This window comes from Boleophthalmus pectinirostris, unplaced genomic scaffold (genome assembly GCF_026225935.1).
Source record: "Boleophthalmus pectinirostris isolate CB_2022bp ecotype Guang Dong unplaced genomic scaffold, ASM2622593v1 HiC_scaffold_9, whole genome shotgun sequence".
In the NCBI taxonomy this organism is placed as follows: Eukaryota; Metazoa; Chordata; class Actinopteri; order Gobiiformes; family Gobiidae; genus Boleophthalmus; species Boleophthalmus pectinirostris.
The window spans coordinates 3,970,660-3,987,781 of NW_026571541.1; the positions used below are offsets into that span (position 1 = coordinate 3,970,660).

General features: G+C 38.6%; 1 protein-coding gene across 4 annotated transcripts in view; it reads left to right on the top strand.

The window, feature by feature from the left end:
- Positions 1-17,122, top strand: part of nf1a (neurofibromin 1a) — a 125,368-nt gene that overhangs the window by 2,775 nt on the left and 105,471 nt on the right. For all 4 annotated transcript variants that reach the window (XM_055148100.1, XM_055148102.1, XM_055148101.1 and 1 more), the window contains exons 3-5: positions 12,456-12,599; positions 15,326-15,409; positions 16,866-17,056. In XM_055148100.1, coding sequence (XP_055004075.1) covers positions 12,456-12,599; positions 15,326-15,409; positions 16,866-17,056 — 419 coding nt within the window. The remainder of the gene's footprint in view (positions 1-12,455; positions 12,600-15,325; positions 15,410-16,865; positions 17,057-17,122) is intronic.

Here is a 17,122-nt window from a genome sequence, read left to right on the forward strand (position 1 = left end):
TGCCCAAAACGAACTTACATTTTAGTTTATAATATTATTAGAAGTTGCCATACTTGATAATTCAAGAAAACTATGCAATTTCTCTGCTGCTAACTCCATTAAGTAATCACAATGTAATGTTATCTAGTATGTATTATAGACCTGGTTTAGGCCTTGTTTAGTCCTTGTTTAGTCCTGGTTTAGTCCTTGTTTAGGCCTTGTTCAGTCTTAGTTTAGACCTGTTTTTTTGGTTTATTTTACTGCAACTTTTGTGAGGTCTTTCATTCTACAGTGGTTCTACAGTGATTCTGAGGTGCTTTAAACCTGGTATAATCCGAGGTTGGACCTAGGTTAGTCCTTGTTTAGTTCTGGTTTAGTCCTGGTTTAGTTTTGGTTTAGACCTGGTTTAGTTCTGGTTCAGACCTGGCTCAGTTCTGGTTTAGTCCCGATTTAGTCCTGGTTTAGTCTCCTGGGTTAGACCTGTTTTTGTCCAGTTTTATTGCAACTTTTGTGAGGTCTTTTGTTTTACAGTGGTTTATTTGAGGTGCTTTTAGACCTAATTTAATCCTGAGTTACACCTAGGTTAGTTCTGGTTTAATCTCCTGGTTTAGTCTCCTGGATTAGACCTGTTTTTGTCCAATTTTACTGCAGCTTTTACAACTTTTTACTGAGGTCTTTTGTTGTGCAGTGGTTTACCTGAGGTGCTTTTAGATGTGGTTTAATTCTGAGTGAGACCTAGGTTTGACCTGCTTTAGTCCTCTTTTTGACCTGGTTTAGACCTGGGGAAGACCTGATTTAGTACTGGCTTAGATCTAGTATATATTGTATTTATTTATTACAAGTAATCACAGTGTAATGTTTTCTAGTATATTTTGTAGTCCTGGTTTAGTCCTGGTTTAGTTTTCTGGTTTTAGATCTGTTTTAGTCCAAGTTTACCACTTCCTTTCGTTCTGCAGTGATTTATCTGAGGTGCTTTTAGACCTGGTTTAGACCTGGTTTAGTACTGGCTTAGATCAAGTATATATTGTATTTATTTATCACATTCATTTGACAGTAATGTTGCCTGTGTTTTTGTTAATCAGACATCGTGTTGTCATGATACTAAAATTCATTTCCGATACTAAGGAATAAACTTTATACTCAATACCCATTCTGATACCATGATATTAATAAAAAACGTGATTTTCAACATTAAATCATAGTACTTTCTTTTTGTGGCCTTATATGTGTATAATCCCTCAGTGGTCCAGGACGTGGAGTGGTCCATGGGCGTATACTAGTCTATGTGCTCTTATACTTGTTCTGTTTCTGTAACTATTTTCGATACTAGTTTTTGTATCAATTCGTAACCGATTTTTTATACTTTTAACATCCCTAGTTCGTCCTGTTTTAGTCATGATTTGGCCAAGTACGTTGAGTTGGCATTATGTGTAAAGCTTTGCCTTTTTTTTTGCAGTTTCCGAAGCAAAATCCAACATTTTTCAATATTTACTTCTTTTAGTTTCAGTTCTGACCTGGGCTACATAAAGTGACAGATTCCGGAGTTGTCATTTAAAAGTCATTACGTCGTCTTAACCGTGTGTGTGGAGTTAAAGGGGGATTTCGCATGGTTTAGTGGCTCTGAGCCGATTATTACTGTTACAAGAAAGCAGCATTAGAAACTAGAGCCACTTCCTGATTATTGTTTCGCTAAGTCCATTAAACAGGCACCGTATGAGAAAAATGTGAATGATGTCGAATATAGCAATTAAAACCGAAAGTGGATTTTTGAGGCTATACCTGGTTTCCTAAAGTGCTGCTAGAATAATTCTTTTTGAGAACTGTGCTGTGGGCTGTGAGTTCTGTAAGTCAGTCATTTGTCAGCTAATCATGTTATTTAGGTTTTATTTAGATTCCTATGAGAAAACAGCAGAAAGGAGAAGTGAGGGAGCGAGTTCACTGAAGATGTGGTGTGTTTCGGTATTTGTAAAAAGTCAGATTGAACTCATGATTCACAGTCTGTCTTCATATAAATACATTGTTTCCCAGTACTTTTTTGATACTGATACTGCAAAATTGCTGGATCGGGTATCGGTTCCATGATATTGATTCAGTCGATGTCTTAGTTGGGCCTTTATTTGGATGTAATAAGCCTCTTGACAGGCTGTGTTGGCCTAAAACGTCTCCTAATGATGTTCACTACTGTTCACTAGTGATTTTGAAGGATAAATAAAAGTTACAGAACATAAGTGGGTTTAGTTTTTGTTTAGTCTTGGTTTAGGCCTGATTTAATCTCCTGGTTTGGACTTGTTTTTGTCCAAGTGTACTGCAACTTTTGTGAGGTCTTTTGTTTTGTAGTGGTTTAGCTGAGGTGCTTTTAGACCTGGTTTAATCCTAACTGAGACCTGGTGTAGTCCTGGTTTAGTCCTGATTTTGTACAGGTTTAGACCTGGTTTAGTTCTTGGTTTAGTCCTGGTTTAGTTCTTGGTTAGTTGTGGTTTAATCTCCTGGTTTAAACTTGTTTTTGTTCAAGTTCACGACAACTTTTGTGAGGTCTTTCGTTCTGTAGTGGTTTATCTGAGGTGCTTTTAGACCTGGACTGAGACCTAGGTTTGTCCTGGTTTAGATCTGGTGTAGTTCCTGATTTAGTGCTGGTTTAGACCTGTGTCAGACCTGATTTTAGTCCTGGGTCAGTCCTGATTTTCGTCCTTTTTTAGATCTGGTTTAGGCCTGGGTCAGTATCAGACCTGATGTTTGATGCATTTTTGTTGTTTTCTCACCACTAAAGATTTTAAAGTCAACTGTTTTATTGAAATTCTTGGTCGACTATGAACACACGTGCTGCCCATCTTTTGGTCGACTAAAAAAACGGCATGACAAAAGCTCTCAAAATTATTCCGTATCTCTGTATCTGACCCAAACTGCACTTCTAAGACTACACCTGTGTCTAGAATTCATGCAAAACATCAATTTATGCAAAAAAAAAAAAAAGTACTAGGAAACAGTGATTTTAAATAAAGACAGATTAAATGTGTGAATCATGAATTTAATCCGCCTTTTTACATATAAATACCTTCAACTTTTCAGCTAACTAACGCACTTCCTAACTTCTCGCTGCTGTTGTTCCATAGAAAACCCAGTCTAAATCAAACCATCGGCCGATTAATATAAATTTTTGAATGATTAATTGAAAAAAAGGAGTACGAAAGCCTCTAGCCCCAGTGTGTAGTATTGTTTTTCCTGTTTCCTTGTGTGTGGTATAGTGGAAAGTGACTCGCACAAAGGCCCCAGTGACACAGGCTCGGACATAGACCCGACTGTTGTTTGGTTCATGTGACGCTGTGACAGGACTCCTTCACTCCCACAGTTTTCCAGAAGAACGTCCACGCACTTCCTCTCCCAGAAATCTGCTGCGGTCTCTTATTCAAATTAGGAAATACAAAAGTCCACGCTGAGTACTTTGCAATAGTTTTAACCTCGATTTTCGGCAAACTCCATTCAGCAATCGCAAACGTTTTGATTTGGCGTCCCGTCCCTGCTTGTTTCTATGGATACGTCATTGCACTGCCTGGAATGTTCCACCGTGTGACTTTAAACAGCTGTGCTTTACATGTATTCTATTACAGCTGGTTTTATTGCTCAAAAATCCCTAGAAAAAACAGGTATTCTGACTGGGATTGGGGTCGCCTCTCCACAGATCTGACCTGTAATGTGGTCTGGTTTGGTGAAGATAGAATGGTTTAATGCCATACTGTGAAACATTCCAGACAAAGCAACAACATCTCCATGGAGAAAACCATTTGACCAACCCTCCGCTGGAAAAGTTACACAATGCACCTTTAGTAGAGATAGTGTTTTGTCATGATACTAAAATTTATTTTCGATACTAAGGAATAAACTTGATACTCAATACCAATTCTGATACCATGATGTTAATAAAAAAACACTCTTTATTTAGACAATAGGTGAGGTTTCATTGCTGACAAAAGCGTGCGTTGCATGCTGGGAATTATTTTGGTCGGCGGCAAGAAACACTAATTCAATATGACGGACGGAGCGAGAAAGCACGTAAAGGGTATTGATCCCGGTTATTTATCCACTCTAACGGCAGAGGACCCAAGACCATTTGACCAGAAATTGGTCATAAGCATCGATGGACGACAAATCACCCTTTTCAACCCCGACAAAAGGTGGACCAAACCAAATTTCTGGTCAGAATCGCCAACTACCTGGACAAATATTCATTTCGTCGATATCCACAATGACTTGGTGGAAACTCCTGGGCCATTCACAGCAGAAAAGATGAAAACCTCCAAGAGTCTCGATGTGTTGTTGAACTTGTTGGAGTCCACGGTTTGTTAGGAACTTCTACGTTTGCTCTGCGGATGTTTGAAAGCCGTTTAATTCACCGTTAGCGGAATACGAAAAAGACATTTTCCTTCTTCCGTGCTTCTATTTGTGCGTCCGATAATGCAGCAGGAATTTACCATTATCGGGGAGAAATACGCGAGGTTACGCACTGTGTTTGACCGCTATCGTGTTTCTTGCCTCCGACCAAAATATTTCCCAGCATGCAACAAGGGCTTTTAATAACAATGACGTCAGCTGAAACTCGCCTATAGAATGTGATTTTCAACATAAACTGTAGTACTTTCTTTTTGTTGTACTTTCTTTTGGTGGTCCATGGGTGTATAATAGTCTATGTGCTCTTATACTTGTTTTGTTTCTGTATCAAGTTTTGATACTAGTTTTTGTATCAATTCAATACTTTTAACATCCCTAGTTTGTGTGCTCTTATACTTGTTCTAATACAGCTCAACATCATTCTAAAACTTCTCAGAAAAGGTTCATTTCTGTCCTGTGGATGTGACTTTTTAGTGTTGACACTGGCTTAAAACTATCTAGTATCTATCTACATTCAGTACTAGTTTTAGTATCAGTTAGTAACTGATTTTTGATTCTTTTGACATCCCTCGTTTGTCCTGTATTAGTCTTGATTTGGGTGGATATATTGAGTTGGTAAATACAAAAGTTGAAAAAACCGAGGCACTCAAAAAGTACAAAATAATTAAAAGCCTTAATAGCTTTAGAAAAGTCCCCACGCTCTGTAATAAACTGGTGAACAGCGATCTCCCTCCACTGAAACAAACCACATGGCTGGACACTAAGGCTGCTACAGGTGTGGTAACTGTACCTAATGTGAACACGTACAACGGACTAACTTGTTCACGGACATAATATCAGGTAGGGGTGGGCGATATCTCGATATTTTTAATATATCGAGATTTTTTTTAAAACTCGATATGAATTCTGACATATCGTATATATCGATATAATGCTTATATTCAATTTTGATTTCGCCGCTTTGCTTGTTTGTCTTCTCTGTCGCCCGCGCGCCCTCGCCTCCCTGATTTTGTTCCCTCGTGTCTCATTCACTCGTCACTATCGCCGTGAACGCCGAAAGTTGCTGCCAGTGAAAAGCTTCTAGCGCCACGAAACCTTTCCACCATTTACAGACAAAACCACCAGCAGCACATCCTCACATTCCACCGAGTCATGTCCTTTAGTCCAAAAGAAGTTGAACCGCATGAACAGCACATGGAGTGCGCTGTTTATGCAAATTAGCCATGCGCTTTTTAAGTTTCGTTTCTGTAAAACATAAACAAGTCTGCGCAAAGCTGCAAAAAATGAAAAAAAAAAAATAACATAAAATAAAATGATAACACTATAATCTCAAACGGGCTGATGTGGCTCTTGAGTCGTTATGCTATATATCTTGTAAAGTTTAGTAATGTAAATTCTATTTATGCAGAAGATTTTAATTAAATAATCTGTTGCAGTGTCACTTGTACAAAAGTGTTTGGAATCGTTGGGTTTGATCTGCAGTGGATTGTGGGAAACCTCAGAGCTCCTTACTGCTGGAACATGGATCTGTTAAAATAAGGAACATCCTGAGCTTCTTCTGCTGAAGGAGCTCACGGTTATGATTATGGTCTGGATAACAGAGTTTATGCAAAGATGGGCTTGAGTTGAGTTGTTTTATTTATGAATGAAACAAAGGAAATATGTTTTATTTCTTTTATTTGACAGTTAAATTATTATTTATGTAATTAGGGGTTTTTGTAATCTTAAATGTTCCTATATGAACTGCCTACCTCTTACACTTTAATTTTTAAAAAAAGGACCTTGTGGAATTTGGCATATTTGTTTTTGCAGTTTTCCGTTTTAGGGGGTTATTTTTTCCTGTACAGATATCGAGATATATATCGTATATCGAGATATAGCAAAATATATCGAGATATATTTTTTGATCCATATCGCCCAGCCCTAATATCAGGTCAAAGTTTTGATATCAGGACATTCATTAACTGTAACACCACTTATGTGTTACAGAGACTCGAATGCCCATGTGGTTGTTTTTACATAGGCCGAACAAAACGCAAACTGAAAAACAGAGTGAGCACAAACAGGCTATAAGGACTTATAACCGCCTGTATCCTATGGCCGTGCATTACAGAGAAGCACAACCATGGCAGCTGTAAAAGCCTGAAAATCTGAGCAATTGAACATATTAAAGAAACAATAAGAAAGGAGATAGACTGAAAAAACTACTACACAGAGTCCTACTGGATCTGCTCTCCAGCCTCCCCAGTTCCCAGGACTCAGTGGAGAGTTAAATTTCTCCCCCTTCCTTTAAAACCACAAGCTTTAAATGTGTAATCCAGGGTGTCAAACTCATTTTCACCAAGGGCCACATTTGGTTCATGTTTGTCATCAAAGGGCTGGTTGTAAAGTTAAGACTGAAACTGTAACTGTAATATTATACAGTCTGTTACAAAACTGTAAAAGTCTGTATTTGATTTTTCATTTCATATTTATTCATTTGTTTTTTTATATGTTTTTTACCTTTTTATTATTATATTCTTGCTCTTATTTGATTTGACTAGTTTTATTGTCTTAATGAGGACTAGTAGAGTTAAGTAGAGCTTTACTTTATATTTCTATTGGACATGTTTTTATCTGTTTTGTTTATGAAATGTGCTGTAGAAATAAGTGGATTGGATTTGATTTAAAAGTTTAAGTTAAAACATTCACATTACTCCTTCAGTAACATTCACAAAATAGCCGTACTTCTGCATCAATTTTTCTTTTCTTGGACATTTTTGGGGAAATTTGATGATTTTTTTGGCGCCTCTAGCGGCGAGATGCAGTCACTTCATGCGAAACAACTGCGGTGCATTGTGGGAGATGTAGTAGCGGCACAAAGTCACAACATAATAATAAATGATACCTTTTAACCCCTTGTGGATGTGGCCCATGGGCCTTGGCCTTGCCACATGTGGTGGAATCAATTCCTGTTTTACATCTTTGTCTCCATGAAACTGTATAAGACTAGTCCTCTAATATATTATACAAATTATTCATGTTGTACCTGTAACACTTTTGAATTTTTGCACTATATATATTTTTATACTATGTGTCTTTCTATGTACTGGTTGTTGGGAATTGTACTACTTATATCTTGTCTTAAATAGCTCGTAACTAAAATCTGTTCGGCCTACATGTCCCATCATGCACCACGGGACTGTGGGCCAGTCCACTGGGAACATGTGACCTACACCTATGACTTTAAATGTGCACTGTGATAGGCTTCTCAAGTTTGCCCTGAAGAAGGACGACGAGCCGAAGCGTGTTGGCTTGATTTAAACTTTATCTTTCATGTGGTATTAAAGGCTTTTCATTATTTTGTACTTTTTGAGTGCCTCAGCTTTTTCTACTTTGTATTTGAGACTGGTCCCTACTCTGAAGAGCACCGAAAGGACAATTCTGCACAATTTTTTAATATCCAAGTAGCACTCCTGCCCCCCAAAGTTTTACGTTGAGTTGGTATTTTGTATAATGTTTTGCCTTCTTCCAACGCAAATCCAAAGTTTTTCCAATATTTATGTCTCAGTTTTGACCTGTGCTACATAAAGGGACAGATCCTCAGAAATTTCCTGTTGACTGCAGCGTTATTATTGATTAAAAATATTAGTGCTGCAACGATTTAATCGCAATTGAAACTTAAATGCAACTGGCAAACGACTAAGGCTGCAATTTTTCAAGAGCCGTCATTTCCTCCCATAGGCCGTGTAAAGAAGTGGACTAAGGGAGTGTGACGTCAACCGCAGCGTTCAGCTCCAGTCAAAAGAAGCTCGTGATGTTTACAGTTACAGGAGTGAATTTGGAGCCAGGCCCTATACGAGAAATGGACAAAATAGAGAAATAAAAACACCAAGATCACGTAGAGCGGGTTAATACGAACATTTTAAGACCAAGATGACGAGGGAGCTGCAGAGAGGGGCCACAATATTCCAATGGGAGTCAGTAAGAGCCGGAAGAGCCCGCATACAGACTTCCTATTTGGAACGCCGCATTTAGCGAGTTATTTGTGTCCATTTACAGTCTGCTTCCTCCACAAACAACAAAATCTCCTGTTTTATTCTGTTTAAAAGTGGTAACTTTGTAGATTAGAGCTGTACAAACTAGGGGTGTAACAATAACGGAAGTATTGTGATATCGTATCGTCAAAGTTCTCAAAATAATATTGTGGACCATCACAATCCGTGTATGATTCGTTCATTTGTTTTTCAATATAAAACCAAAAATTAAAAAACGAAAAAACAACAATTTTCTTCATTATTTGCCTCCAAAACCTAAATGAAAAAAACAGATAATGATTCTTTTTTTCAGTTTTCGATTTTGTGTTTAAATGAAAAATGATAAAAAAAAACGACCGTGACATGACTTCTGTGATTGCGATGCCGGACAGTTGCACCGCATACGGACTGACCCAGGACTGATCCAAGTCCGGGACCAGAGCGGGACTGAGACCGGAACCAGACCGGGACCAGACCGGGACCAGACCGGAACCAGACCGGGACCAGACCGGGACCAGACCGGGACCAGACCGGGACCAGAGCGGGACTGAGACCAGACTGGGACCAGACCTGATCTCGGTCTCAGTCCTGCTCTGGTCCCATTCTGGTCTCAGTCCCGCTCTGGGATCAGTCCTGGTTCAGTCCGTACGCGGTGCAACTGTTCGGCATCGCAGTCATGGAAGTCGTTATCCGTTTTTTCTATTTTTCATTTAAACACAAAATCAAAAACTGAAAAAACTAATCGTTATCCTTTTTTTTCATTTTGGTTTTGGAGACAAATAATGAAGAAAATTGTTGTTTTTTCGTTTTAAAATTTTTGGTTTTATATTGAAAAACAAATGAACGAATGATACACGGATTCATCCCAATATATCGAATCACAAGTCTCTTTGCTTCAACAAAGAGTTATGGTGCAGCAATAGCTAAAAAAAAGACAGAGGGAACTAGATAGACCATGATCCTTTGCTCCATTTCAGTGTAGATTGTAACAGATAATAGAAATAACAGCTCTAACACTTTTAAGTCTTAGTTCTTTGGATTAAGTCTTGTCAAGGCATTGTAAGAGGAAAAAATAGCATATTCACAGTTTTGTTTGCCTCTACAAAATATCGCAAAAAATATCGAGATGTATGTCGTGAAAATATCGTACTGAGAGATTTGGATATTGTTACATAATGAGCCTCCCCAAGATATCACAATAAATATCATACTGTGAGGTTCATACCATGACGATATCCTTGGTTTTGTTTTGTTTTTGTTGCTGATTTTGTTTTACCTTGCTCAAATAAATAATAATACAATATATATATATATATATATACTTATCATTCAATATATGAAAACTGAACCTGTATATTTTGGGATTCGGAATGTGTGTATAATTTCGATATAAAAGTCGGTAGATTTAGGGTATTTGTGATACAATACGATTTGAGCTGTAGAGGGTTAAAAATGTAACTTCTGTGGCTAATTATTGCTTCATTCTGCCATTTCTATGCTGCAGCTCAGGCCTCTTAATTAATGATACTGTTTACAAATGGTTCACTGGGATTCTCTTGTATTATTGTTTTTGGATCGGTGACATAAACTAGTTTCAATGTTCATCACCATCTCTCTGTAGCGATATATCGTAATTTATTATCGTGACTTAGGGATTTTTCCGTTCAGATATTAATAACTTATCTATGTCTTTAAGTGTTGATTGAAAATGTCATGTTTTTCTCTCAAAATACAGTTAGCTTATTGCAAAATTGATCTGAGTGTGTTGTGTAACTGTTGTGTGTCCTGCAAGTAACTGAACAACTTTGCACAAATTAAAGTTCAAACATCATGAGACGTCTTGAGCTTCCGTCAGTCAAGAGTCCAAGCCAGGATGTCAACTGAGGCTACGTTTATATGACTAGGGGTGTGCAAAAATATTGAAATATCGATATTGTATCATTTAATATGATGATACAGTATCGATATCATGGTCTGCTGTAGTAGTAGTTAGGGATGGGCATGATTAATCGATAAATCGATAATTGATCATTAAGAATTTCATCGATTACGTTCATTTTAATCGACAAACCAAATATAGGTTGTTGTGTGTAGCGTGACCAAAAGGGGGTCTGTACATGTGTCTCTGCATCAGAAGGAGCGAGCAGACACAAACAGTCTGCAACGTACCGAAGCACAAATGCGTATTTAACGATGATTTGTACAAGAAATTCCACGCTTTCCGTTGCGTTCGGGACAAGTGTGAGTCCATGTGCACAGTGTATAAAGCAGGAACATATGTTTTGGTGTCCAGTGGGAAAAAGTTTTACCAGGTGAGAGTCGCGCAATGTCGATGACGAGTCCCCACCTCCCCACCCCCCGTACGGTGTCCTGGTTTTGACAAACGCAAATCTGGTCACACTAACCTATATTCCACTGAGTCATGTCTTTTAATCTGACAGAAGTTGAACCACATCAGCGACACAAGAGCTGTGTTTTTATCTTCGCTGAGTTTATGCAAATTAGCGATGCGGTTTTAAGTTTTGTTTCTGTGAGAGTTGCGCAAAACTGAATTAAACACATTATAATGTCAAACGGGCTGATGTGGCTCTAGAGTGGTTACGGTTTATATGTCGTAAAGTTGAATTTATTTCTGCAGATTAGTAGTGCAGATAGTAATAATAATGATGATCATTTTAATATAAAAACATTAATGATTAATCGATAATCGATCGTTAATTCTTCCGATGATCGATTAAGAAAATTTCATCGAATGCCCATCCCTAGTAGTAGTAGTAGTAGTAGTAGTAGTAGTAGAGTATTTTTTGGTATATTTAATTAAATAATTTTGTTTCAGTGCCACAGTTTTGTTGCTTGTTTAGAGAAAGGAAACTCGTATATGCAACACATTTGACATTTTCATTTTTTGATGATTAAAATGTTTGCGTTTCTCATGAACTTTGCACAAGAAGTGGTTTAACAAAGACTTTTAGTGTCACAGCCTGGATTTAGACTTTATTTTTTATTGAACCATATCGAATCGATTTGAAATATATCGTACTGAATCAAAAGCTCACTGTATCGAGATATGTATTGTATCGTGGCCTATGTATCGCGGTATGTATCGTATCGGCAACTTCTTAATGATACCCAGCCCTAATGATGACAGTCTGAAGAGAAGACGCAAAAGTGGCATTGCGTCTTCACTTTTTAGTCCAGGTTTAGACGAACATTTTCGGGAGGAAATCTGCGTGCATACTGTGTCGCAGAAGTGTCTGGAATTGGATTGGGTATGCATGCCAGGAGGCTAGGTGGTGACGCAAGGTGGTGATGTATGCGAGGTAAACGCGTACACGACATGAGCAGATCTGACCAGAGTTTTGCGTCTTGGGCAGTGTAGACGGAAACACTACAGAGAACCGTATTCAACTTTTTCACTCTGGAGGGTGGTTTCAGACTTTTGCGTTTTTAATCCCCAAAAACACCGTCACCGTCTAAACAAAAGACACTTCTGATAAAATATTTTTTCATTTTTACCTGCAAGTATTCTCGTGTGAACAGGCCCTGAATCGATAACATGAAACCGACACCTGATACTCCACATGTTCCTGGATCAACACCGATATTTGAACCAGTATTGGTATCGATTCATCTCCAATGACAGGCCTAGTCAAATCTCACGCATATAATGTAGGGACGGGACAAGATCTCGTGCCACAAGATTTCGCAAGACAAAATTGCCATGAGATTCTACACACATGCTGAAAATGATCTCGTGAGATTTTTTCCCCATGTTTTTACATTTGGATTGGATAAAAAATAGAGTTAAGTACTGGTGAGTTACATTTTTTGAGAAGCTGTAGTCCCAAAAAGCAGTGTTGTGATGAAAGCAGAAATATTAAATGAAGTAAATCAAAAATGGGGAGCCCAAAATTGGGAGCTGGATTGTACAATTTGTTCTAAACAATGTCGAAATCTCGTCTTATCTTATTCTTGTGTAGCCAATCTCACGTCTCGTCTCGTCTTGTGGAAATTGTATCTCTTCCTGCCCCTAATATATTTGTAAGTTTATCTAATTTTTTATGTGTCTCTTTCCAGCTTCCTATCAAAGTGGGACACCAGAACACTCACACTAAAGTCAGCACGGAGCACAACAAAGAGTGTCTGATCAACATCTCCAAGTACAAGTTCTCCCTGGTGATCAGCGGCCTCACCAACATCCTCAAGAATGTCAACAACATGGTGAGACACGAGGGAAACAGTGAGACTTTGCAGCTGACATCATCAACATTCTCTGGGGGTGATGCTAACTGTAGACACAGCTTTGTCTGAGGTTTTGTTCGACTTTAAAGGTGCATTGTGTAGCTTTTCTGCCAGAGCGGAAAAAGTCTGAATCATGTTTGTGTCCGTGGCGTAACCACAAACTGAGATGACAAAAACGCCTGTTGCAGCTGAAGTGCGTGTTTTCTTCCGGTCGACGTAAAAACGTTCGTGTCTCTGTCCAGTCAGAACCTTCCCCACCCCCAGACGCTGAGCAGAATTAAATAAAAAGGATTTAACGAGTTTTCCATGTAAACTCAAAGGAGAACATTTTAATTCCAAACTATTTAATTCAGAACAATAAATTTGGAATTAAAAACATCATGTAAACGTGGCCAATATGGCATTAAACAGCTCTTCCTTATATTTATTAAATTACAGGTTGTTTAATGTCAAAGATGCATAGAAAAACAGGGATTCTGACTGTGTGCGGGGTCGCCTCTACACAGATCTGACCTGGAACTTGGTGTAGTTTGGTCTCCATGAAGATAGAAAGGTTTAATGTCATACTGTGAAACATTCCAGACAAAGCAATAACATCTCCATGGAGAAAAGTATTTGACGGAGCCTCCACCTGAAAAGTTACACAGTGCACCTTTAATCTAAGGCTACGTTCAGACTGCAGCCTCAAGTGACCCAAATCTGATTTTTTGGCCCCTATGTGACCTGTATCTGATCTTTTAATGACAGTCTGAACCACACAGATCCGATTTTTTTCAAATGCGACCCAGGACACTTGGATATGTGCTCCTGAAACCGATACATATCTGATCTTTTGACATGCAACTTCAGTCTGAATGGTCAAAGCACATTCATCCACCTACACGTTATCAACAAGCAACAAATGTACACAAACATTCTTCTCGTCATATGAAAATTATTACTGAACTCCGTGTCACTGAAGCGAAGCACATCACTATCCCACCACTCTTGGCTACGTCTCCACATCAATCAATCAATCAATCAATCAAACTTTATTTGTATAGCACTTTTCATACATTTAAAATGTAGCACAAAGTGCTTCACATGCAACAGAAAAATTACAATACAATAATTAAAATCAAGAGCAACCCCCCACCCCATCCCTTTGTTTCATCCATATATACAACCATTTAAACATAAACATAAAAACAAAAACATAAAACTCCTAAAGGTTATTATAAAAATCAAAATGGAGAGCTAAAATCAAATGGAGACAAAGTAAAACAGTAATGATAATTTAATTTAGAATAAATAAATATAATAATAATAATAATAATAATAATTTAAGTTAAGACAGATAAAAGTTTCAATTAAAAGCTAAATTAAAAAGATAGGTTTTGAGCTTACTTTTAAAAATATGAACACTCGCAGTGGACCTCAGATCCTCAGGTCGACTGTTCCACAAACGGGGGCCATAAAAGCTGAATGATGCCTCACCGTGAGTTTTAGTTTGAACTCTTGGGACAGTTAAAAGAAGACTACCTGAAGACCTGAGAGTCCGAGAGGGCTCATATGATAAAAGCAGATCAGATAAATAAATAGGACTAAGACCATTAAGAGCTTTATAAACTAATAAAAGAACTTAAAATCTACATCCACACGTTCCTTTCAGCAGACTGCCTCACAAAACGCCACAGCCAAAAACCTCGTCGTCCTCCTTCTCAATCTCCTCCTTACAACAAGTAAGTTGTTCATGTTCTGGCTCCGGTACGAGAGGAACTTTAAAATCTCCAGGTGCTCAATGCTGCGTCCATGTTTAGACAACTTCAGTAAACACAGAGCACGCTCGCTGCAGTTGACGTCGTCGTGTCTCCAGTGCTCACGTGGGACACTTTTGGGGTGATTAATGTTCACACTGGAGTCACATACAAATCACATTTAATTGGAAATGTGAATGACCTCGAAAAAACATCGGATTTCACAACAAAAAATTTGAATTGAGCATTAAACCCTGCAGTCTGAACGTAGCCTAAGATTTAATTTCACACAGTCTGACCATAAATAAATGACTACTATTACTTTAATGTTATTATTTTTTTTCTATACATATTACGTTATATAATTATGCCTTATCTGACACCAAAACACCTAACCAGGACCATGAACCACGTACTGCTCAGACTCCTGAAAATGTGTGCGTTGTTTCTCCATGGTAACTGCTGAACAATTCACCATAGAGATGCATGTAGAACATCCCCAGTGCGAGGTCACTGCAAAATATCAATAGCTTGGGTTCATGTTCTAGAAAATGATGATGTGATGATTTCAGATGGAGAGGAGGGACCTGTATTAGTCTAGGGGAGATTCACAGTTTTGACAAGAAATTTCCAAACTTATGATCCACGGATGTTGAACCTTTGTATTACAACAAACACCTCACCAGTACTGCCAAAAGTGTACACACTAAAATATTGAACCCAAACTATATTGTTCGAGCTTTCATACATTGAAATAGAAGTCCATATAGGAATGATTGTGACAGACCTACCGTGAAAACCTGCATTCTGACTGAGGGGCTCACAAAGAAGTGCAATATCTTTTTAAGTATTAATCAGGTTTATACTTAAAAAAAATCAACAGCTTTAAAGTAGTAAGCAAGCAATAAATGGTAGTAAATTAAACTGCGTCAGAAATACTTACTTTCTGTGTCTTGTTTTTGTTTTTAGCGAATATTTGGAGAAGCATCGGAGAAGAACCTGTACCTCTCTCAGCTCATCATCCTGGACACACTGGAGAAGTGTCTGGCTGGGGTGAGTCCATGTTTAGACCTGGTTTAGTTCTGGTTTAGTCCTGTTTTCACTGGGGCGAGTACATGTTTTAGACTTGGTTTAGTTCTGGTTTACTTCTGCTTTAGTTCTATTTTAGTCCTGCTTTTACTGGGGTGGGTCCATGTTTAGATCTGGTTTAGTTCTGGGTTAGTCTTGCATTTACTGGAGTCAGTCCGTGTTTAGACCTGGATTAGTTCTGGTTTAGTTCTGGTTTAGTCCTGCTTTCACTGGGGTGAGTCCGTGTTTAGAGCAGCACTTCTCTTTAAACTGGAGAGGGGCTGAATCCTGCCTTCGTAGAGTTATGGTGATTTTGCCTGAGTTTTTGCGCGGTCCCTGCAAAAGCACTTATCTCATGTATCATGCAGCAGTTCAGTGTGAACAGGCTGGATTACATTTGCAGACGTTTCCTCACCGTTCACTGGTGGGAGGCTACCTGAGCTCCTCCACTCACTACACTGTCTTCAGTCTGGAGAAAGTGGAAGGCCACGTTTTCATTTCTGTTGCTCACTGAGTAGGTTTAATATTCTAGGGCTCTCGAGAATAACTCACTTTTGTAAATGTCCCTGTTTACAGGCATCAACATTTACAATACTGCTGTTTTTATTATGTCTCTCTTTAGTCCAGGTTTCTTAACTTCAGTCAAAGTCTTGAATCTTTTTGATTTAGACCTGTTTGAGCAGTAGCTGGCATTTCAGTTTGATCCCCACTACAGGAGTACAGTGTTCATGTGTAAGAATGTGTTCATGTGTGCTGGTCGGTGGCCAAAGTCACAGAATTGCAGCCACACTTCTGTCTGTCTGTCTCAGGGCAGGTATCTGAAACAATGATTTGGTTGTTTTAACCTCTTTGTAAATTCCACCACAATCAAAATGATACCTGTGCTAAAACCGAAATTGTTACCTAGCTGCTAGTCAAACTTGATTGAGTCAAAACATTAGAAAAAACTATGGCCCAGGGGCCAAATGTGGCCCTCAGGCTTCCAAGTGAATTGACCCATTTTTCCTTAAGCAGTACTTTTGACTGTAAATCTACCTTGATAATGCCCATCTTAAATATTAGTGTCTCCTGAGTATGTAAGCATGTGTGAAGATCTGGTGACTCATTCTAAACTGTTCTAAATACACTGATTTGAATTGTTCACTCTATTCACCACCAGTTTTTACAGTTAAGTTCCTGCTGGTTTTACTGAGTTTTTGCTCTAATTCAGTCAAATATTCGACACAAGTGGTTCCAAACCACATCCGTCATCTAAGTGAGAAGCTATGGTCTTATAATAAAAATATAATAATTATAAAGTACTTTACAGAAGTAATTAACAAGCCGTCCCTTAATTATAATTCACACAATCCACTTTGGACATCTTTCTAAGAATCTCTGGGAGAATCTTTGGGGACTCAGATTTGTGTGAAGAATGACCTCATGCATGTTGTGTCCTCAGCAATCGAAGGACTGTCTGCGTTTGGATGAGACGATGTTGGTGAAGCAGTTGTTGCCTGAGATCTGTCACTTCATCTACACGTTCAGAGAGGGCCAGCAGCACGCGGCCGAGCTCAGGGCCTCCGCCTCCGCTGTGCTCTTCTCTCTGAGCTGCAACAACTTCAACGCCGTCTTCAGTCGCATCTCCACCAGGTCAGACTGTGACATCCTCTGCAGTTCATACTTCACTCGCTGTGGTCAAGTGCATACAGCAGTCGG